The sequence below is a fragment of the Budorcas taxicolor genome, chromosome 2, assembly GCF_023091745.1.
Source record: "Budorcas taxicolor isolate Tak-1 chromosome 2, Takin1.1, whole genome shotgun sequence".
NCBI lineage: Eukaryota > Metazoa > Chordata > Mammalia > Artiodactyla > Bovidae > Budorcas > Budorcas taxicolor.
Genome location: NC_068911.1, coordinates 67,113,461 through 67,138,588, shown reverse-complemented (window position 1 = coordinate 67,138,588; position 25,128 = coordinate 67,113,461). Strand labels below are relative to the sequence as shown.

Genomic DNA, 25,128 nt, shown 5'->3' with positions numbered 1-25,128 from the left:
CTTTCCCATTTTGTTGTTTTCCTCTATTTCTTTGCATTGATCGCTGAAGGTGGCTTTCTTATCTCTTCTTGCTAGTCTTTGGAACTCTGCATTCAGATGCTTGTATCTTTCCTTTTCTTCTTTGCTTTTCGCCTCTTCTTTTCACAGCTATCTGTAAGGCCTCCCCAGACAGCCATTTTGCCTTTTTTTGCATTTCATTTCCATGGCGATGGTCTTGATCCCTGTCTCCTGTACAACGTCACAAACCTCATTCCATAGTTCATCAGGCACTCTATCAGATCTAGACCCTTAAATCTATTTCTCACTTCCACTGTATAATCATAAGGTATTTGATTTAGGTCATACCTGAATGGTCTAGCGGTTTTCCCTACTTTCTTCAATTTAAGTCTGAATTTGGCAATAAGGAGTTCATGATATATTCTTGTCCAGGAGATAAAATTGTCAATAGTTCGAATCAATCCATAAACCCTGATGAACAGGTAGTGTAAGTGTACTCTGCTCTGGGGCAGAGGATTCTCTGATCTCTGGGAGGAGCTTCTCTGTCCAGTGTTCTCTTTCAGCTCTACCTTCCAGATTTTTTTCCTTGCCTGCTATCCTCCTCCACAAGTGAAGTGGACAAAGGGAGTGAGCATCTTTAGCTAACTCTGTTGGCAGAAGATCAGTGGATGACAATCAGCTTGTGCAATGACACTTTCTTTCACACTTTCCACTCTTGTTTCTTGGGCTGTACAACTCTCCAAAAAGCTTAGAGGCTTCCTTACCTGTTTGAGTCTTGCCATTTTCAAGTGCTGATGTCTAGAACCACAACTTTTTCTCTAGACATGTCTTTTAGACATTCTACATTTTTCTTTTGTGTCCCATAAGACTGTATGGGGTCTATTTCTCTCTACTTAATTGTGGGTGCCTTGGAACTACTCGGCTTTAGTAGGGAAAAAACATACTTCTTTAAAAAGTCTTTTTTCCCTAGCCCAACTGAAACACCTTAATCCATTCAAACTTTTTAACAGTAAGTAATGGTCATAACCTTGATTGCCATAGAAGTTTTAATTATCTACTCAAAAGATGTCTCCATTTCATCTCTTACTGATAGTAAGAAACAAATGCTTTTTCCAATCCTACAATTTCCCAAATTTCTGGAGTCTCTTTACTGCTCTTCCTTCCTACTTACAAACTAGCTAATCGTATGTTACAGCTCATTTCTTTCTTATATCTTTTCAGATGGAGCTAACAGCAGCAAAAATACAGTTTGTTTTCCAACCTCATCTCCTAAAGCTATAAATGAGTTAGGTACATTACTAGACTTCCAAGTTATTGCAGGCAAGTTTTCCAAATGCTTCTTCCCTACGCTGCATCTTCCCAGCCTCTAGTATCAGTTTCCTTGCTGCCCTGATCCTTGACCAACGCCACATTTGAGGGGCTTTGTTAGAGAACACTACTGCTTATATCAACTTTGCTTTTAAGTCAAGACAGGTTACATGAATTTTGTTCAGTAGAAAATAGCTTTAAAGTCACATATACAATTTAAATTTTCAGTAGCCACATTTAAAAGGCAAAATGAAACAGTGAAATTAATTTTTATGTATTTCATTTAACACAAATATACAAAATAATTACATTTTAACCTGCAAACAATATAGAAATTATTGAGATATTTTACATCCTTTTCATACCAAACCTTTAAAATCCAGTTGTATTTTTACATTTAATCACATCCAAACCAGTCTAGCCACATTTCAAGTGCTTAACAGTATCATGGAGCTGGTGGCTACCAATATTAGACCATGCAGGGCAAAATAAAACTGCAGTAGCAAGCAGCCCCTGAAATCAGTGGCTTAACACAAAGGCTTATTTTTTATTCATGTCCACCATAATTTAGCCAAGAGCGCACCGCGTGCTTTCCTGACTTACGGATCAAGACTGGGAGAACAGGCAGTATGGCATATTTCATTGACCAAAGCAAGCTACATACACAGCTGCACCCAACTTGGTTGTGCCCAGAAAGAAAACCAGAAATATTAGGTGGATATAACTCTAATGACTATCATATCCAATTTTTTTAAGTCACAATTTAAAACTTCCAAATTATATCATCAAGGAATTATATCTTTTAAATTTTCCTTTTTTCCCAATAGACACCTACTTCAAAAAGCAAATAAAGCAGTAAACTACTACTACTAGCTAGCTAGTTAAAACAGAACTCTAGGACAAATGCAGTTTCTTTGCCATTAAACGTAACTTTCTCAACAGAGTTTCTGGAGATTCGGTTAAGGCAATCAAAAAGATATGACTAGAGCTCAAATACTATTTCTTTTACTTCATTTTGGTAAAAAAGTACTTCAAATCCTCTTTAACTTCTCTTATCAATTATTTTCAAGTGACTACTGCCACTGAAACAAGGTGAAGAAAAATTAAATGGAAGAGAAAATGCCATATTTATTCCTCTAAAGTGGATAAAAGAGAGGTATATAACATTAATCAAGACTAAAGATAATTTTACTACTTTTTTCAAAAAGATTTCCTTATCACCTGTAGAAGTTAACCTTCTGTCATTTAACACTATAACAGAACAATCAATTGCCTATTTATTCATCCAAAACAAAGGCATTATTTCAAACCTTAAAGCTTTACTTTCACAGGTCTAAGGCTAAAACCCCTTTCTTCTAAAAATAAATGCTTACACTCTATTTTATGTTCACTTAAGCATCCAAAGAAAGAATTTTAGCCTATTAGAGGGCCCAATATACTGGCTGGATGGCATGAAGTTTTAGGAATTAAAGGGTATCCCAATGAGATAAAAATGGTAAGCAACAGAACATCACAAGGAGGGACTACTGTAAATAACACAGGAAATTTTGGTTAGGGAATAAATGTGTGCTGGTATACATGTGGATTGGTTTCATATAACCATTAAAATAGCTCCCTACAAAATCTTTGAAGTTGGGTATTCTTATTGTGATTCAGGATAAAATAAGCATTTAAATAAAGCACAAGGGATAATATCTCAAACTGATAATCAATGTAGATGATTTTCTGAGAAAATAGTAAGACAAAGCCAAGTCGCAACCCATCAAACCAACCCAAAACTACACTGATTCCAAATTAAACTTTCTGTTGCCAGCCATCAGAAGACAGAAATATCTGTTTTCACGCTACTCAAAGAACTCCACTTCTGCACTAAAACTATTACCTGTAAGAATATCTTAGAATGGCATAAGTTATATACATTTTTCTGTATTTTTTATTGATGCTAACAGAGTACTTTATTAATTTGTAGTCTCCATCCCCAAAAGTCTCCCATAAATCTTCTTTTGTAACTTTCTCATTCGTTTTACCTACTTATGACTTCATGTCTTCACCTCTGTTCTACAGAATTCCAGTCCTCTGTCCTGAGCTCAGCCCTCTCTCTCTACTACCAAAAGTCTTATCAACCTAGCACCACAAATTCAATCCATTAAAACTGGTATCCTTTTCCTCCCCCAGATCAGTTTCCCTTCCCAACTCTGCCAATGACATGATATTTTTAAAATAAAGGACTCAGCTTTTATTCCCACTAGCTTATCACTAAATCCTGTAGATTCGTCTTTTGAAATGTCTAGCATTTTTTACCTCATTACTTTATTCTCATATAACTGAAATAGCTTCCTACTATTCCTATCATCTTCAGTGCCAGTTTCCTCCCATTCCAATCTATTCCTGAAGTATATTTTCCAAGGGTTGCATTTATTCGTGTTATTTGTTTTAAAACCTTTGAGGGCTTAAGTTAAAAATATTAAAATCCTCACCAACAGTACTCAGAGCTTCTACTCTTACCAGAATGAGCCCTATCAGTTTCTAGTCCCCAACACCATTGAAGCCTTCTATCTACACTGTTACAGCGCTTCCCAAAGTGTGTCTCACAATCCACCCAATGAAATGCTCAACTCCAGATATGTATAATTGAAAAAGGAAGCTGCTTCCTGTCCTTGAAAGTGAAAGTGAAGTCACTCAGTCGTGTCTGACTCTTTGCAACCCCAAGGACTGTAGCCTATCAGGCTCCTCCGTCCATGGGATTTTCCAGGCAAGAGTGCTGGAGTGGAGTGCCATTTCCTTTTCCAGGGGATCTTCCCGACCCAGGAATCCCACACTGTAGGCAGATGCTTTACCAGCTGAGCCACCAGGGAAGCTCTGCTTCCTTTCCTTAGACAGGTTTATTTTCCACTATGCTAATGAGAATGTTCATAACCTATTTAATAATCCCCATTTGGTATCTTTTGTTGTTTAGTCCCTAAGTTCATGTCTGACTCTTCTGTGACCCCAGAGACTGAAGCCCTGCCAGGCTACTCTGTCCGCAGGATTTTCCAGGCAAGGATACAGAAGTGGGTTGCCATTTTCTTCTCCAGGGGATCTTTCCGACCCAGGGATTGAACCCACATCTCCTGCATTGGCAGGAAGATTCTACCATTCAGCCACCAGGGAAGTCCCCATTAATATCTTCATAAGTCATTTTGGGGGGGAAAGTGCTGGGCTATTAAATTGTCTTCTGGGTAAGCTGCCTCTATGTTCGCTTACACGCCTTTTTGCCTTGTAAAACACATCTTCCCCTCATGTTTCTACCTATACAAATCTATATTCATCTTCTGAAGCTCTCACTTTTCCATTAAATCTTCCCTGTCAAAACCCTCTTTGATATTAGACTCCTCTGAACTTTAATTCTTTTAAATTTCCTCATATGCAGACAAGACTAAATCAAAATTCCTTTTGCTTCTTTTTTCCCCCCCACAGATTCAAAGATTCATTTCTGAAACATAATTCTCAATGTCACGAGTCTTTAAAAAGCTACATATTTAACATAATTATACAACTGGTAGTAGTATACAATAAACAAGTACCAAATATTTCACACAACTGAACAAAGTTAATTATTTCAGAAACAGGTAAAATTCACATCATGTTACCACACCAACCTATGTTTATTCTGTACCTATTACTCATATTTCATTTATTCTCCAAAAAAAAGCACCGAGATGGAAAGATGAATAAGAAATAATCGCTGAAGTCCAAAAGAAGACAAATGCTAACTACAAAACACAACAAAAGAAATACATGCTATTTAAAAAAGTAGTAATTTAAAGGAATCAGGAAAGACTATGGGACGAGGTAGTATCTGAGCTAAGCCTCATAAGACGTCAACTCAAAGGTTATTCCTCTATTCTGTTCCTAAATGTGGTTCAACATTAGTATACCATTTACCACATTACATAAGAATCTTTTACCTGACCGCCTAACCCAATGGTACTCAAAAAAAAGAGAGGAAATTTTGTCCTTTGGAAGACATCTGGCAATGTCTGAAGTCATTTTTATCGTCACAAATGAAGGGCTAGGGGTGCAACTGGCGCCCAGTGAGACACTGCCAAACAATGGAGAGAACAATGGATACAATGGAGAGGACAGCCCCCACAGTAAAGGATTACTAGGTCTAAACTATCGACAATATGGAGATTTGAGAATGCCCAGGCTAACCTTTAGAGTATGAACAATTCTGGTATAAAGAAGTATCTTATTCATCCTTGTATGCCCACCACTGGACAGAGCAGGAAGTCTATACGTGGTGCTAGACTCAATAAGGGCTTCCCTGAGAGCTCAGCTGGTCAAGAATCGACCTGCAATGCAGGGGACCTTGGTTCGATTCCTGGGTCAGGAAGATCCACTGGAGAAGGGACAGGCTACCCATCCCAGTATTCTTGGGCTTCCCTGGGGGCTCAGCTGGTAAAGAATCCGCCTGCAATGCAAGAGACCTGGGTTCAACCTGGGTTCGACCCCTAGAGAAGGAAAAGGCTACCCACTCCAGTATTTCTGGCCTGGAGAATTTCATGGACTGTATATAGTCCATGGTGTTGCAGAGTCAGACACAATTGAGCAACTTTAACTCACTCATAGGCTCAATAAGCCTCATTTTAAAGGCAATGGAATACAATTTACATGTCAATTATACCTAAATACAGATGAAATAAAAAATAAACAAAAGGCAACGGAAGGGTCAGTGAAGATTTTATAGCAGGCAACAACATGACCTATGTTTAGGGAAGATAACTGATGTAAAGGATATGCTGAAATGATGTCCAGTATCTTCCAAAATTAAAAATGCATATAATCACCAGATACGTATCTATTCTGCAGATACACATATATTCCCTAATGGGGAAAGATATGTGTATAAGGATAATCACTGCAGTATAATTTGAAGTAAGATAGAAAATGAATACACATCAGTAAGGATATTATTAAATGACAAGATACCTGTTCAACAGAATACTGTTACTGCAACTGCAAAGAATGAGATAGCTCTATTAGAGAATATATAGGTATGGTAGTGTTTGTAAACGTATCCTTCTATCAGATATTCCATACAGTTAAACAAACAAACAAACCTGGTAACAGTGGCTAGCTCTAGGGAGAAGAACCGGAGGGTTAAGATAAGGAGGGAAAGATCTTTAAATCACCCTTTAATATATTTCCTGAATGTATGTCTTGTGAAGGTATTACTTATTATCCAAGAAATAAATTTTCCAAAAAAGAATTTTCAATGTACTAGAGAGAGGAAAGATTAGAGGAATGAAAAACAAATTAACTATTTTAACAGCACAGGAGAACAGTAAAAGCCAGACTAGTAAAACGAAAACAGACAGGAAGGAAAACAATCACAAAAACATGGCAGAGATAAAACCAAAAGGACTTGGAACTTTCTACCAGGAAACAGATAAAGAGTTAACCCTGCACCTGCATGCAAGCAACTAAAGGTAACAGGAGCAAGAAAACAATGGTACTAATTACTCAAGAAAGCACCCAGGAACCCCTTGCTTCCCAGTTCTCTCAGATGACCATTTCATGCCTTTCTCCTTCTTAACATTTCTAACACCTGTCCTCAACCACCTCATCTTATTTCAAAAGGAAATTAGAAGCAATCCAACAAGAATTATCTTATCTTCCAAACAACTGTTCCATATGATTATTCCCAATCTTAACATGTGGCCAATCTCTATACCTGTGTCCTGTATTTCATCTTGCTTGCCTTCTTAAATAATCTTCCTCTATTATACCTTCTTCCTGAGTCATCAATTTCTTACTCTTTACTGAGACATTCCCAAAAAACCCACCCTGATCTCAAGCCCACCTCCAACTACTGTGTCCTATTTCAACATTTATCTTAACAGGAAAAAAAAAAAAAAACATTTAAAATATTTGTTTGTAATTACTGTTGCTACTCCCTCTTCCCTTCACTTCCTTTTAATTAAATCACTCTATCTAGGCCTTTCTTCCTAACACTCCACTGAAACCACCTGTTACCAACAACCAGACTCCAATTCTTTTATCTTATCTTTTATCTTATCTCCACAATATCTGAAAAGTTAAGAACTGCTCCTTTAAGTGGTTCATTCACTTGGCTTCCAGGATACTGCACTCTGCTGGAAGTGCCTTCTGCCTTCTGTTCGCCTTACTGGTTTCTCCTCTACTTCTAATCCTCTAAATGTTGAAAATGTCCTAGGATTCAGCCAAGGATTTCCCTCAATTTTGGTCATTTCAAGTTTCAGTTCCTAAATTTATGTTTGGTTCTTTTACAAATCTGCCATGCCATTTTCATTATAATTTCCAGCTCTGTGCTAAAATTTTTTAAGCTTGGCTTTTACCTTCTCAGTTTAGTTGTTCAGCTGTGTCACACTGTTTGCGACCCCAAGAATCGCAGCACACCAGGCCTCCCTGTCCATCACCAACTCCCGGAGTTTACCCAAACTCATGTCCATCAAGTCGGTGATGCCATCCAGCCATCTCATCCTCTGTCGTCCCCTTCTCCTCGTGCCCCCAATCCCTCCCAGCATCAGAGTCTTTTCCAATGAGTCAACTCTTTGCATGAGGTGGCCAAAGTACTGGAGCTTCAGCTTTAGCATCATTCCTTCCAAAGAAATCACCCAGGGCTGATCTCCTTCAGAATGGACTGGTTGTATCTCCTTGGAAGTCCAAGGGACTCTCAAGAGTCTTCTCCAACACCACAGTTCAAACTCATCAATTCTTCGGCACTCAGCCTTCTTCACAGTACATCTTTTCTAAACCTAACAGAGTAATTAAATTAAGATTTGGGAAGAGGGTGAACACAAGTTGATTGCATTTTTAATTCCCTGTGAGAGTCTACTATGCAGCCAAATGTTAAAAATCTATGTCCCAAATTTTTTCATCTAGTCGCTTCTATCTACATTAATAGCTCCCCGAACTTTTCTCCAGCCCAATCTGAGTTCCAGATTCTGATAAACAACTGCTTACTTGAACCAATCACTTGGAATCTAATAGGTATTTCAAACATAACAAAGCCGCAACAGAACTCTTCATTCTCCCTTCACCCCACCCTTCTCCAGACTTTTCTTATTACTAGCCTAGCCAAATTCATTATCTCCTTTTGCCTATATTACTGCACTAGCCTTATCCTTTGGAAAAGGCGATGGCACCCCACTCCAGTACTCTTGCCTGGAAAATCCCATGGGCAGAGGAGCCTGATAGGCTGCAGTCCATGGGGTCACTAAGAGTCAGACATGACTGAGCGACTTCACTTTCACTTTTCACTTTCATGCATTGGAGAAGGAAATGGTGACCCACTCCAGTGTTCTTGCCTGGAGAATCCCAGGGACAGGGGAGCCTGGTGGGCAGTCGTCTATGGGGTCCACAGAGTCGGACACGACTGAAGCGACTTAGCAGCAGCAGCCTTGTCGTTACTAGCCATTCCAACCTCAAACCACCATCCCCATTGGCCACAGGATCTGCCAGTGATCGTTTTAAAACATAAAACCATCCAATGTTTTCATATTTTAAAAACGTACCTCTACGGTGAAAGATGTCAGTGATGGAGGAGGCTATGCATGTGTAGGAACAGAAGGTACATGCAAAGTCTCTGTACCTTCTCTTCAGTGTTGCTATGAATCTAAAACTACTCTAAAAAAATATTCTTAATTTAGAAATATACAGAAATTTAGAAATATACATATATAACTGCATTTCTGATCTCTTGATACTTATATCCAAATTATATATAGATGTAAAAAGACTAAAATTATTCTCTATAAAGATGACCCTCCTAAAAATGACAAGAATCTTTAACCAGGAACCAACCCCTACAAGTCCCACACCCCTATTTTGTTTTAGGACTAGCGTTCCATTTCTTAACGATATAAATAAGCATGAACTACCAAGAATAATGAATACCATGTATTAAAATACAATTGATTTTAAAAATGAGTTCATAATGATATACTAAAAAAATAAAGAGAACCTTTGATGGCCGCTAAGACACCAACCCATTCTGAAAATAGACAAATGAAAGGAATGGATTTAACAGCTTATCCTGCCTTTCTTGTACAAACCGTGCTTTGGGGGTAACCAAACAGCCAACAAGAGAAGACTGTGTTCAGAAAAAAGAATCACAGCTTAACACAAATGTACTGAGGAAATTAGAAAAATCACTATTTTGCAAATCTTAATGAAATAATGAATCCAAATGACAATGAGGAAAAGCTGAGACTTGGAGGCACATAAACCAGTTGAAGACACAGGCCTTATCTGAATCCTAATTTGATCAATTCTAGAAAGATATTTTTAATCATTTGAGGAAAACTAAACATTGCAAGGATATTGCCCAAATATTATTTATTTACTTAAATACTTAAAGGGTTACTATCAATTTAGGGTACTGCATATAACGGTACTATGGTTATGTTTCTTAGAATTCTTATTCATTAGCGCAGCAGTCTCCAAACTTTAAGTCTTAAAAATTACTGAAAACTTTAAGGAGTTTTTGTTTATGTAAGTTACACCTATTTACCAGAGGGTGAAAGAGAATGACTGACTATGAAGTGGCATACTGGAACAGGGAGGGGAGACAAAATGATACTATACCTTAATTATGGTGGTGTTTACACAACCATGTACAGTTACCGAAACTGCGTTTAACTATGCACTATGAAACTGCGTGACTGTGCACTAAAATTTTACGGTGAATTTTACTGTATGTAAATTATATCTTTATAAAAATGGGAAAGATTCATTTTTTAAAAATTTGAAGATTTCAAAGGGTCTTTGTTTATCTCAATATTTACCATATTAGAAATCAGAACCGGGAACATTTAAAAGGTTTATTAATTAATTTTAAAGTTAACAAACTCATTGGTGTTAGCATAAGTAACATCTTCTTATGGGAAATATATTTTTTTAAAACAAATCAGAATAGGGTTTCCCTGGTGGCTCAGTGGTAAAGAATCCGACTGCCAATGCAGGAGACACAGGTTCAATCCCTTGTCCAGGAAGACCCTAAGCGCCCCAGAGCAACTAGATTTGTGTGCTACAACTTCTGAGCCTCTGCTGTAGAGCCTGGGAGCCACAGCCACTGTGCACAGCCCCAGAGCACATGCTCCGCAACAAGACAAGCCACCTCGATGAGAAGCCCACGCACTGCAGTGAAGAGCAGCCCTCGCTCACCACCGGGCAGCAGTGAGGACCCAGAGCAGCCAGAAACCAACACATAATTCTCAAAATTAGGCTAGTTTGCCTTTCTTGCAATTATCTTTAATATCTGGCCTTTAGAAAATAGCTAGATAATACTAAGTATAATAAGTCAGAGAAAGACAAATATATGATATCACTGATACAAATTAATGTATTTACAAAACAGAAATAGACTCACATAGAAAACAAATTTATGGTTACTACTTAATGGGAAATGAGAGGGAAGGGATAAATTAGGAGTTTGGGATTAATAGATACACACTGCTATATACAAAATAAACAAGGACCTACTGCATAGCACAGGAAACTATATTTAATATCCTGTAATAACCTATAAGGGAAAAGAATCTGAAAAAAGATATATTCATGTGTGTGTATGCATTGTTATATATATGTAACTGAATTGCTCTGCTGTACACCTGAAACTAATATTGTAAATCAACTATACTTCAATTAAAAAAAACAAACAGCTAGATCTTTATATCTGCTTCTGTGCTGAATCTGCTGTTATCACATATCATACAGCCTTTGAAATACTCCACTGTATATCACTTGTGAGATCAAAGTGAAATAAGCAAATAGCATCTTGCTATTATTAATAAAATAACTTTGACCTCACAGATACCTATGAAAAGGGTCTTGGGGACTCCGAGACCACACACTGCAAATCATTTTATTAATACTTTGGGTAAAGTTATACACTGTCTGGAGTTTACTTTAAAATACTCAAGCAAAAGTTTACACAGTGGAAACAGGAAAGAATGGCAGAATGTTGATAACTGTTCAAGCTGGGAGATAGTTACATTAAGGTTCATAATACATTTCTCTGCTTTTATGTATCTTTGAATTTTTCTGTTAACTTTTAAAGTTACTAGTATTTTAGTCATTATTAATTTTTTACCCACTTTAATCACTATTATGCCCTCATTTTCTCTGGATCTATTTTTCTACTTAACTCTTCAGTAGTTAGTTTTATGAGGGTCTTTGAATAATAAACTCTCAGTGCTTGATTATTTCAAACATCATTATATTCTAACTCTTAAGCAGGATTTTAACTGCATGTAGAATACTTGGCTGCCAGTTTTTTTCTCATACCATATTACTACACGATCTTCTGCTATGTGTGGCTGATGAGAAGATTGTACGTCTGTAACTTCTTTGATAGCAATCTGACTTCTCTTAAAATTTAAGATCATCTCTCCCCATAATTTCAACACGAGTGCACTTATTTTTTACCTTTCTTAATATTTGAAAATTTTTCATCTGTAAACTATCTCCAACACAAGATTCTCAGCCACTGCTTATCAAATATGGCTTCTCTTGTCATTCACTCTATTCTATTTTTCTGAAACTCTTACGGTGATGACTCTCAATCTTTCAATTCTCTTTAACTACCTCTTCATTATCTCTAAGCTCTGGGTAAATGTCTTAGTACACTACTATTCACTCATTTTTTCCTATGTCCAGCCTCAAGGTTCTCCTGTTTGTCTCCCCAAATTTTTCTATTTCATTAAGACAATGCTAATAAGCACTGACTATGCTAAAGCCTTAACTGTGGATCACAACAATCTGCCAAAAACTCTTCAAGAGATGGGAATACCAGACCACCTGACCCTCCTAAGAAACCTGTATGTAGGCCAAGAAGCAACAGTTAGAACTGGACATGGAAAAACGGACTGGTTCCAATTGGGAAACGAGTACATCAAAGCTGTATATTGTCACCCTGCTTATTTAACTTATGTGCAGAGTACATCATGAGAAATGCTATTCTGGATGGAGCACAAGCTGGAATCAAGACTGCCGGGAGAAATATCAATAACTTCAGATACAGATGATACCACCCTTATGGCAGAAAGCGAAGAACTAAAGAGCCTCTTGATGGAAGCGAAAGAGGAGTGAAAAAGCTGACTTAAAACTCAACATTCAGAAAACTAAGATCATGGCATGCGGTCCCATCACTTCATGGCAAATAGACGGGGAAACAGTGACAGACTTTATTTTCTGGGCTCCAAAATCACTGCAGATAGTGACTACAGCCATGAAATTAAAAGACGCTTGCTCCTTTGAAGAAAAGTTATGACCAACCTAGACAGCATATTAAATAGCAGAGACATTACTTTGCAAACAAAGGTCCGTCTAGTCAAAGCTATGGTTTTTCCCCACCATAAAAAGAAGGCTGAGTGCCGAAGAATTGATGCTTTGAACTGTGGTGTTGGAGAAGACTCTTTGAGAGCCCCTTGGACTGCAAGGAAATCAAACCAGTCAATCCTAAAGGAAATCAAGCCTGAATATTCATTGGAAGGACTGATGCTAAAGCTCCAATACTTTGGCCACCTAATGTGAGGAGCCGATTCATTAGGAAAGACCCTGATGCTGGGAAAGATTGAAGGCAGGAGAACAGGATGACAAAGGACAAGATGGTTGCATGGCATCGCCTACTCAATGGATATGAATTTGAGCAAGCTCTGGGAGATGGTGAAGGACAGGGAAGCCTAGTGTGCTGCAGTCCATGGGGTTGCAGAGTCAGACACGACTGAGCAACTGAACAACAAAGAACACATTCTACTACCAGTAAAAAATAAAAAGTACTATAAATTAAAACACTGACGTGTCATGGTAAGATAAACTCAAGATCTCAGAAATGTTAAAATGTTAAACATCATGCGTCTTAGAATCAATGAAATATGTTTCTCCTTTCTAGGATTACTGGCTTTTTCCATATCTATCTTCTCTGTTTCACAACTTTTTTCCTAAGATGCTACAGCTTCCTTTTTCTCACTGACAACTTAGCTTTTCAGATTTTTAAATTATCTTCCTTCAGTTGGACATGAATTCATCTCTTAATTGTTGATTTTACAGGCTGTCATAGATTCTGCCTTCATCACTTACTCTGGAATTTTGGTTTCAGACTTATATTGAGTAAAATTTTTCTCTATGCATTATAACTCTATTCTTCCAAGTGTCTCCATCAAGTCCTTCTAGCTCTAGTGCAGACTTAGGTCTTTTATTGGCTTTAGAGATAGTGCTGGATATCATAAACCTAGACACCCAGTTTATAGCTGAATGGTTCAGATTGGTTCAGAAACTGATCACAAGACTGTGCTAGGGTCCTCCTATTCCCCATGTCCTCTTCTCATCTCTAATGTGTACAGCCTCATTTAAGCTGAACCTTAGACTAACAGACCTTCCCTGATGGCTCAGCGGGTAAAGAATCCACCTGCAATTCAGGAGACGTGAGGGATGCAGGCTCAGTCCCTGAGTTGGGAAGATCCCTGGAGGAGGGCATGGCAACCAACTGCAGTATTCTTGCCTGGAAAATCCCATGGATGGAGAAGCCTGGCAGGCTATGGTCCACGGGGTTGGACACGACTGAGCCACTTTGACTTTTAGAGTAACAGCCTGCAACTTTGCTTTTAGCTCACTGCTACAAAAAGGAAGCCTACTCCAGCCACTAGTTTTAAGCAATGAATTTGACTCTCAGCTTTTTCTCGTGTGGGGTGTTTTTAACTGTACTAAATAGTATGAAAAGGCGGCAAAATTATATATGACACCAGAAGATGAGCCCCCCAGGTTGGCAGGTATCCAATATGCTACTGGGCAAGAGTGGAGAAATGGCTCCAGAAAAGAATGAAGATGCTGGGCTAAAATGGAAATGACCCTTAGTTGTGGATGTGTCTAGTGGCAAAAGTAAAGTCTAAAGCTGTAAAGAACAATACTGCATAGGAACCTGCAATATTACATTCATGAATCAAAGTAAACTGGACATGGTCAAGCAGGAGATGGCAAGAGTGAACATCAGTATTTTAGCAATCAGTGAACTGAAATGGATGGGAGTAGGTGAATTTAATTCAGATGACCACTGTATCAACTACTGTGGGCAAGAATTCCATAGAAGAAATGGAGTAGCCCTCACAGTGAAGAGTCCAAAATCCATAGTTGGGTGCAATCTCAAAAAACAACAGAATGATCTCAGTTCCTCTCCAAGTCAACATCACAGTAATCCAAGTCTATGCCCCAACCATTAATGCCAAAGAAAGCTGAAACAGAACATCTCTGTGATGACCTACAGGACCTTCTAAAACTAACACCAAAAAGAGATGTCCTTTTCATCACAGGTGACTGTACTGCAAAAGTACAAGTCAAGAGATACCTGGAATAACAGGCAAGTCTGTCCTTGGAGTACAAAATGAAGCAGGGCAAAGGCTAAGTAGAGTTTTGTCAAGAGAACACACTGGTCATGGCAAATATCCCTCCTGCAACAACACAAGACACAACTCTACACATGGACATCACCAGATGGTCAATACCAAGATCAGACTGATTCCATTTTCTGCAGCCAAAGATGGAGCAGCTCTATACAGTCAGTAAAAACAAGACCTAGAGCTGTGGTTCATATCATGAGCTCTTTATTGCAAAATTCAGGCTTAAACTGAAGAAAGTTGGGAAAACCACAGGCCATTCAGGTATGACCTAAACCAAATCCCTTATGATTATACAGTAGAGGTGATGAATAGATTCAAGGAATTAGATCTGGTAGATAGAGTGCCTGAAGAACTATGGATGGAGGATGGTAACAGTGTACAGGAGACGGTGATCAAAACCATCCCAAAGAAAAAGAAATGAAAGAAAGCAAAATGATTTTCTGAGGTGGCCTCACAAATAGTTAAGAAAAGAAGTGAAACGCAAAGGAGAAAGGGAAAGATATACTCAGCTGAATACAGAATTTCAGAGAATAGCAAGAAGAAAGCCTTCCTCAGTGATCAATGCAAAGAAATACAGGAAAACAATAGAATGGAAAAGACTAGAAATCTCCAGAAAATTGGGGATACGAAGGGAAATTTTCACACAAGGATGGGCACAATAAAGGACAGAAACAGCAAAGACCTAAAAGAAGAGATTAAAAAGAGGTAGCAAGAATACACAGAAGAATTGTACAAGAAAGGTCTTAATGACCCATATAACCACAATTCCCTGGTGGCTCAGATGGTAAAGTGTCTGCCTGCAATGCAGGAGACCCAGGTTCAATTCCTGGGTCGGGAAGATCCCCTGGAGAAGGAAATGGCAATCCACTCCAGCACTCTTGCCTGGAAAATCCCATGGACGGAGGAACCTGATAGGCTACAGTCCATGGGGTCGCAAAGAGTCGGACACGACTGAGCGACTTCACTTTCAACCACGATGGTGTGGTCACTCACCTAGAGCCAGACATCCTGGAATGTCAAGTGCCTTAGGAAGCATCACTACAAACAAAGCTAGTGGAGGTGATGGGATTCCAGCTGAGCTATTTCAAATCCTAAAAGATGATGCTGTGAAAGTGCTGCACTCAGTATGTCAGCCAATTTGGAAAACTCAGTAGCAGCCACAGGACTGGAAAAGGTCAGTTTTCATTCCAATTCCAAAGGTCAACATCAAAGAATGTTCAACCTACCATACAATTGCGCTCATTTCATATGCTAGTAAAGTTATGCTCAAAATCCTTCAAGTTAGGCTTCAGCAGTATGTGAATTAAAATCTTCCAAATGTACAAGTGGGTTTAGAAAAGGCAGAGGAACCAGAGATCAAATTGACAACATTCATTGGACCATAGAGAAAGCAAGAGACTTCCAGAAAAACATCTACATTTGCTTCACTGACTATGCCAAAGCCTTTGATGGTATGGATCACAACAAATTGTGGAAAATTCTTAAGAGGAGTACCAGACCACCTTACCTGTCTCCTGAGAAATCTGTATGCAGGCCAAGAAGCAAGTAAGAACCAGACATGGAACAATGGACTGGTTCAAAATTGGCAAAGGAGTACATCAAGGCTGTATACTGACACCCTGCTTACTTAACTTATACAGAGAATACATCATGTGAAATGTCCAGCTGGATGAAACAAAAGCTAGAATCAAGATTTCTGGGGTAAATACCAACAACCTCAGATATGCAGAAACCACTCTAAAGGCAGAAAGTGAAAAGGAACTAAAGAGCCTTTTGATGAGGGTGAAAGAGGAGAGTGAAAAAACTGGCTTGAAACTCAACATTTAAAAAACTAAGATCATGGCATCCAGTCCCATCACTTCATGGCAAACAGATGGGGAAAAAGTAGAAACAGTGACAGATTTTATTTTCTTGGGCTCCTAAATCACTGTAGATGGTGACTGCAGCCATGAAATTCAAAGACACTTGATCCCTGGAATAAAAGCTATGACAAACCCAGACAAGATATTAGCAAGCAGAAATATCACTTCGCCAAAAAATGTCCAGATAGTCAATCCATGGTTTTCTCAGTAGTCATGTACAGATGTGAGATGTGGACCATATAGAAGGCTGAGCACCCAAAAATCGATGCCTTTGAACTGTGGTGCTGGAGAAGACTCTTGAGAGTTCCATGGACAGCAAGGAGACCAAACCAGTTAATCCTCAAGGAAATCAACTGAGGATTTATCGGGGACTGATGCCAAAGCGCCAATACTTTGGCCACCCAAGGTGAAGAGCCGACTCATTAGAAAAGACCCTGATGCTGGGAAAGATCGAGAGTAAGAGGAGAAGGGGGCAGCAGAGGACAAAATGGTTGGATGGCATCACCAACTCAATGGACATGAGTTTGAGCAAACTCTGGGAGACGGTAAAGGAAAGGGAAGTCTGGTGTGCTGCAGTCCATGGGGTCGCAAAGAGTCAGACACGACTGAGGAACTGAACAAAAAACAATTAAATAGGACATAATTCCTGACATAAACACTTAATGGACATTTTCACTCTACCAAAAAAAAAAAAATTAAAGAAACTGTACAAGCAGTGTAGTTCTGACAATATTTTAAAACATACGTAACACTCAGTCTTAAAGGGTAAGTCAAAATCTGACAGGACTCAAATCTGAGAAACTGGATTAAGCCTTGGCTTAATTTGGCAGACATTTTCTGACTAGAAAAGATGTTAGAAAGGCAATTTCCAAAAGTAAATTCATACTTTGTCTCTTTTCATTCAGTTTCATATACATAGCAAATGGTAGACAGAGTAAAAATTAAATTTCAAAAACAGCATGCGTTTCTCAGTGGGCAAGGAATAGAAATAAAGGAATGACTGGGGTTGCAGCTTGGGGCCCAGCGAGTTCTATGTTGCAAGGAAAATGGGTTTGGTTTCTAAGGGGTAAAGAGCACTAAACATACCCCTCATGAGGAGGGGCCCTGAATCAGATTCACATCTTAAAACGGGTCAGAACAGAGGTCATTTCTGTTAAAGGGGAGCTTTAAAAAAAAAAAAGATGATGATTAAATTCCAGAACCCTGGTTTAAAAAAAAAAACAAACTGTGTGGTTTCTTTTATTTGGGAAATGTGTTTCATGGTTTCCATACTAAACAAAAATAAAATGCAAACCAATGATATCAAAGATTTAAGCAGTTCATCTGGCCATACTATGTTCTAACACAGTTTTTTTTTAAACTGATTATTCACATAAGAAAACACAAGTTTCTTACAAGTTTTCTGTCAATTAAAAAGACAGTATACCAAGGAACAGTTTTATTACTAGATTATCCCCAAATTCCAATTTTTTGGTTTTTCTTTTTAAATATGCTACAATGTACTATGCAGCATTTCCATCATCATTCTCTTTAACTTCTGTTTTCTCATTCCTTTAAAATTGGGAGAAAATTCTAATTTAATGGCCTTCTGGAGTGCTTATTTTACTCTTCCTTGCCCAACATTCAATCAACTAAATCACCATCTTAAAAATTCAATTTTGCATTTAACTCAAACAGTGTTGCTATTTTGATACTATTTTGGAAATAAATTACTGAGCACTTACTGCTTTATATCAATCTAATTTCATGACCAATATAAATTCACAAAATCACAAATAAATTCTCTAGAGGTGTTTTTCTAACACGTACAGATCTCTATAATTTTAACTTTGTGGAAGCTTTAAAAATTGGTTTTAAAAACTATGTCTTCAGGAGTCTGTCATTCTACCAGTATTTTCAAACGTTTTGGTCTCAGGACTCCTCCTAAACTCTTAAATATTACCAAGGTCCCTAAAAAGCTTTTGTTCATGTATGATACATTTTTTGATATTTACTGTAGTAGAAATTAAGAGAAAATTTTAATGTTTCAATTCATTTGAAAACAATAACTCCATTACATGTTAACACAAATTACTATTTTGTGAAAAACAACTATTTTCCCAAAATATATAGAGAAGTTAATGAAAGTCCATGTTTCATATTTTTGCAAATCTCCTTAACATCTAGGCTAAAAGAAGACAACTGGGGTTTCATATTTTCTTCTGCAGTCTGCAGCTGTATGGGGTTTCGGCTGAAGCATATGAAGGATATCAAGATACATGGCTGGAAAAGGAAGAAGTAATCTGACAGTCTTTCAGCCAAACGTGCGTATTCTTTGATACTATACCAAATCTGACTAGTGATAGTTTCTTAAACATCAGCTGCAATGTAGAATCTGAAAACATATTGATAAACTTTCCATATGCTTCTTGTTAGTCTTTCACCCATGCACGATTTGTAACATAAGTTGGTCATGTGAAAACCACTGGTTCACTGAACTATCATAAAGATCTTGCAAATATATTTCATTACAATACAATATTCAAAAAATCCTGTTTATTAATATAACACTGTCCATCTCATCAGAAAAGAATCCAATTATTAATACATTATCAAGTTCATAGTAGTTCTCTTAAATTCTTATTTTCACTGGAAAGTCCAAATTTTATCATTGGAAGCAAATAGGTCTTTTTTTTCCTTTGAAGGACAAGCTCACTTATTTTTTTAGAAAATATCTGTCACTTAAATACATGAATCACTCAATAATCAGTTTGTCAGTCTTTCAAGTATTGTGTTTCCTGAGAACAGCATCTAGTTCAGCTTGCAACTCACACGACTGCTCAAGTGAAAACAATATATACGTTTTTTAAAATATAATCATCTTATTTTGGTATGTGCTTTATTAAAGTACAGTTCCCATTTTATCACAAAGAATATTACAAAAACATGCAGCAGGAACTACAAACCAGAAACACAATGAGATACCACTTCACACCCATTGTCTAAAATCAAAAAGGAGGACAATGATGTGTTGGGGATGTAGAAAAACTGGAACCCTTTTGTTGGTGAGAATGTAAAATGATACAGTCACTTTGGAAAAACATTTTGGTAGTTCTTCAAAATGTTAAACATACAATCTAGCAATTCCACTCCTAAGTATATACCCAAAAGAAACAAACATATGTCCACATCAAACAGCTGTACACAATGTTCATAGCAGCATTCTCTCGATAGCTAAAAATGGACATGCCGTCAATCAATGGATAAGTGAACAAAATGTGGTATATCCCTACAATGGAATATTTATTATTCAACCACAAAAAGGAACAAAGTATTGGTAAAGACTACAACACAGATGAAGCCTGAAAATATGCAGAAAGTCAGAAACAGAAAGCCACGTATCGTATGATTCGACTGGTAAGATAGAACCGGCAAATCCAAAGAGACAGAAAGCAGATTAGTGGTTCCTGAGGGATCAGGGAATGGGGGAATGTGGAGTGACTACTAATGGGAAGGGATTTGGGGGTGGTGGTGAAAATGCTCTAAAATTATACACTGGTGATGGCTGGACAAGTCTGTCCCTGTATTAGAAACCACTAAATTGCATACTTTAAAGAGTGACTTTTATAATATGTGAAATATATTTCAATAAAGCTATTATTTTAAAAAGGACATGCAGCATTCAAGGGTCAAGACTTAGTGAAAATTACTCTTTTGATGTGTTCATCAAGGTTATTGTTCAGCGAAACTAGCATTTTTCGTTAACTCCAAGTGGATGGTCATAAAGAATACTGCTACTATTACAGTTTATCATCACAGCTTTGATTTGTGCTAAGACAAAACAGTTTTAGCAACTATCAGTGAAAATGTCAACACAACAAAAAAGGCAAGTAATTTTACTATTATTATGAAAAGCAGTTTGACATCAAGGACCTCTGAGAGGGTCTCAGGAATCCTCAGTGGTCCACAGACCATACTTTGAGAATGCAGCTTTAAAGCACCGCTTCAGAAGGCTCAAATGCAATTAAAAGCTTCCTAAGAACACATCAAGACTTCAGGACAATGCCAATTTTCTGTGTGCATGTGTGTGCTCAGTTGCGTCCAACTCTGTGACCTGATGCCTGTCAGGATCCTCTGTCTGTGGGATTCTCCAGGCAAGAATACTGGAGTGGGTTGCCATTTCCTCCTCCAGGGGATCTTCCCAAACCAGGGATCAAACCCAGGTCTCCTGCATTGGCAGGTGAATTCTTAACAACTGAGTCACCTGGGAAACATAATTTTCTGTGTACATATCACAAACTTCTCTAAAGAAAGAGGGTAATACCATTAATTCAGTAAATTAAATCCAAGTTCCCAGCTTGAGTTTGAAAGCATCAAAACAACAAAATAAGAGTGAAAGAAAGAACTTCGTACACAACAAAACATTCAATACAATACTAAGTAAATAACATTACTGAAGTAATGATTATACTGTCTCTTTTCAAATTGTATTATTTCATTCTTACAAAACAAGAGGTCACTTCTGAAATTTCTACCCCTACTATCAATTATAACATATCTAGCACACCTATGTTTAGGAACTACTTCACACTTGTAAGAATAAATTATCACAGAATCGAAGAGTTTTAGGTCTACAAGGTACCCTAGACACAGTTACACAGTCCAACAAGCACATTCTACCTGCTGAGAAACCTGAGTTTGTACGAGTAAAAGTAACCTAGCCACAACCACCCAGCTAGCTAGTGAGTAAGACAGCATGAACACTACCTACTCCCAGTACCATAGTTTCACTATGCCAGTCTGATTGCGCAACCAAATAAAAAGCATAAAACATATAATTGACATCACACCAAAGACAGCCAAGACACCTTACCTGACAAATAAAAATTCTGTGATGCTTCAGAGTACCAATCAGATGTTAAGAAAATACATAAAACAGAGTGACAAGAAACAAATGTAACTGGCATATCAGAGAAATAAATCCTTGACTTACAAAAACTATCATCTTTCAATGAAGAACAATTCAGAACACATTTTGATGTTGATTTTTTATACAGACACAGGGAAATGTATCATCATCTTTAAAGATAGCCAGATTCTGATAAACACTTAGAGGAAAAAATTTCCCTACATATTAACACACTGGTGAACTTATCTATGGCATAACACAACTTAGAAGACTCACCTGCAGGACTGTCCGCATTCTCTCCTGGGTGTAGCTGTATACCAGTAGAATCTATTGAGTTTACTGTAACTGTCTGTAGATTTGGCAACTGACCAGTGCTTAGACTAACTGGAGTTGAAGACAAGGCTCCACCTGCTGCAACTTGACCAAGCGTGAGTGTCTGAACAGGCGTCAAAGTTATCTGTTGGGCAGCAGTATTCTGTATTTGCAAATTCTGCAAGTTCTGAACCCCTTGTACTTGAAACGTTTGCCAAGTTATCTGTCCAGAAGGGGTCACTGTCTGTGCCTGAATTAAAAAGGTTCCAGGATTCAGCTGCAACTGAAGATTTTGCAAAGCCTGTTGTGTTATATTCTGACCACTGGCTTGCACACCATGGATTGTCTGTGGTGTAATACCTTGCACAATTTGGGCTTGACTGGTTGGCTGCTGAGACTCTTGAAGTTGTAGATGCTGTACAACAGGCTGTGCTGTAGAAACCTGAATATTCTGAGCCTGTGTCTCTTCAGAAACAGGCGACTGGATATAATTTCCCTGAAGATCTGAAGAATGGACTTGCCCACTAGTAGTAGTCAAGCTATTGGTATTTTGTTGTAATATACCTGTACTGTCTATAGTAACAGGCAACTGTGATGAAGAAGATGTTGGCACAAATAAATCTGTATCAGTATTAGTCTCATTAATATCAGGAGAAACCCGCTCACCAGTCCTTTCTGAATTGTCTGAACTATCCATAGCTTGTCCTGTGTTTATCAAATGTCCATCAGCATTAATGCCTGCAGTCATTGTCTGAGAACTGCCCGAGAGTCCCAAAGAATCTAGATCGACACTATTGATTGGTACAAAGGTAATATTTCCTGGAAGACCAAGAGGCACATTAGCAACTACTTGGGTTTGGCCAGGAAAAGATGAACCACCAATTGCAACTCCCTGAACCTGGACTTGACCAGTCTGTGGTATGAGATTCTGGATATTAGCAGGAGGTGTTCCAGAGGCAAGCAAGGTTTGATTAGAGCCAGGAATGATCTGAATTTGACCACTTTCTTGATTTATACCCCCATTATCTGAAGAGCCTGTGAAACCAATCTGAACCTGCTGGCCATCTGACGACTGAATCTGTGGTATTACTTGATACTGAACATTGGACACTGTACCATTTGATGAATCTGATCCTGGTGCAACTGAAAATATTTGCTGATTCTGCAAATTCTGAAGGGGAAGGACATACTGCCCACTGGAAGTAGCAGCACTTGGAATCTGCACTAGATTGCCAGCTTCATCTTTTATAGTTGTAGGTGTGGCTGACAAAACCTCCCATCGGTTTGGTGCTCCTCCTAACTGTGCAGAAGCCAAATCACCTGTCTGGATGAAGAAAACAGAAAATGTTATGTGATATGTATTTGTAGTACACTTAATCCAATTCTCAAAAAACTTTAAAAATGATAAAAACCCTTATCACCTGAAAAGTTCTCTTAGTAACACAACAGAGCTCAAATACAGAAGTACTATATAAACTACGATAATTATCATTTTCAATTTTTGCTAGTTACTGCTAAGATAACCCTGGCTATTTGAGAAGGAAAAAAGTTCAATTAGAATATTCTTTACTTTATGACTACAAACTGATTTTCCAATCCCTCATCTATGATCTCTCTGATGCTATACAGTTAAAAATAAAAGTAGAAATAGGTAGAAAAGATTATGAACGGCTCAAACCAAATATACCTCAAACATGGAAGAGAGTTCAAAAAGCATAAAACCCACTAAAAACGTATCACTAAATCAGGTGCATCATATTTGTGTACAAAAAAGAAACATATTAGAGCAGTGTCATCAGTTCCTAGAATCAGAAATAAGGTTTGTATATTACTGCTATCAACTTTAAATCAAACAATTAAAGCTACTCTTTCATGGCATGTAGTAAGGTACTCCAGAGTAAACACAGGATGTGGGTGATTCCTTCAGTGAGTCATCAAATTCTTTACTTTTGCATGAACTACTAAAAAAATATATGAGACCTTAAAAATTTTTAATGAGAAAAGGTTATTGCCCTGTGACCACACTGCAAAGTAAGTCCATCTAAAAGGTTTTTCTAGAATCTAAAAGCTGGAGGATTGACACTTCACCTACTATTTCTCTTTAAGTTTGCGTAGGATACTAGCCATTATATTTTGCAATTCTGTTATCTGCTAGAATTTCAAGTATCATTTCTATTGTGGATTAGACAAGACTAGAAAAATATCAATGTAGGAAAGTACAAAGCAATAAAACCCAACATATTAATGTCAAAGGGTAAAATTTCTAAGGGAATAGTAACAGTAACATCTAACATTTGAACTGTTCTTTTATATGCCAAGTACCATGATAGGAATTTGTAAGATTATATAATCTATTGCTTACAAGTATCCTATGAGGTAGTTTGATTATCCCCATATCACAGATGACAAAATTGAGACAAAATCAGACAGCTATCAAATGTCCAAAATAGGATTTAAAACTAAGTCAGTCTAACTCCAGAATCCATGCCCTTAAATTCTATACCATACTTATCTCTCACTAAGACCAAAGGTAAACACACAGGGAATGAGACCTGTATGACTTAATCACCATCAAAATAATGCCATCCCTACCCCATTTCCTTCTAGATCTGTAAGCGATTTCCTGTAACTCCACACATCACTAAACAATGAGAACATGAACATACCTAACCCAGAATTCTCAATGTACAATCCATGCCTGGGGTTCAAAGGATCTCTGAATCCTCTAAAACAGCATATCAACTTTTTGAGAAAGTTCAGTTGGAAGACAGGGCTGGGAGTGGAGAGACAGTATCTAGAGTTTCTTCATATTCTCAAAGGGGCTGGCGGGGGAGGGGGGAGGGTCTGTGACCATTAAAAACAGGTGAAGACAAATAGTATTCTCTCAAAATAAACCATTCCACAATATTTAATACAAATATTATAGAACCAGAAGACCTTTCAATTTTTTATAGAGACTCACTACCTAATTTTCATGTGCACACACAGATGAAATGTATATTTCAATGGAGGAACCACAGTTTAATGACTCAATTCCAAATATTTGAGCATATCTGCCAAGATGAAATAACCATGAGTAAGCCCATGAGATACAATCTTTATCTTCAAGTGATTCACTATCTATCCAACCAGACATACACATACATGATACTACTATGTGAATAGTGGTGTACACTATGCATAGGATCAAAACACTTTGGGGAAATAGAAAAATGAAAAAAGACAAGCCTTCACAGAAGAGATTTTTTAGGTTATCGTGAATAAAATTTAAGATTTCACTGCAGGCAGTTAGGAAGAAGAGAGACAGGCATTAAGGTATAGAACTAATTAACTCACAGACAAA

At 37.8% G+C, this 25,128-nt stretch overlaps 1 protein-coding gene across 1 annotated transcript in view; it reads right to left on the bottom strand.

Annotated features, from left to right (window-relative positions):
- SP3 (Sp3 transcription factor) overlaps positions 1-25,128 on the bottom strand; it is a 56,202-nt gene that overhangs the window by 24,387 nt on the left and 6,687 nt on the right. The window contains exon 5 of the mRNA XM_052652908.1: positions 21,750-23,109. Within this exon, the coding sequence (XP_052508868.1) occupies positions 21,750-23,109 (1,360 nt within the window). The remainder of the gene's footprint in view (positions 1-21,749; positions 23,110-25,128) is intronic.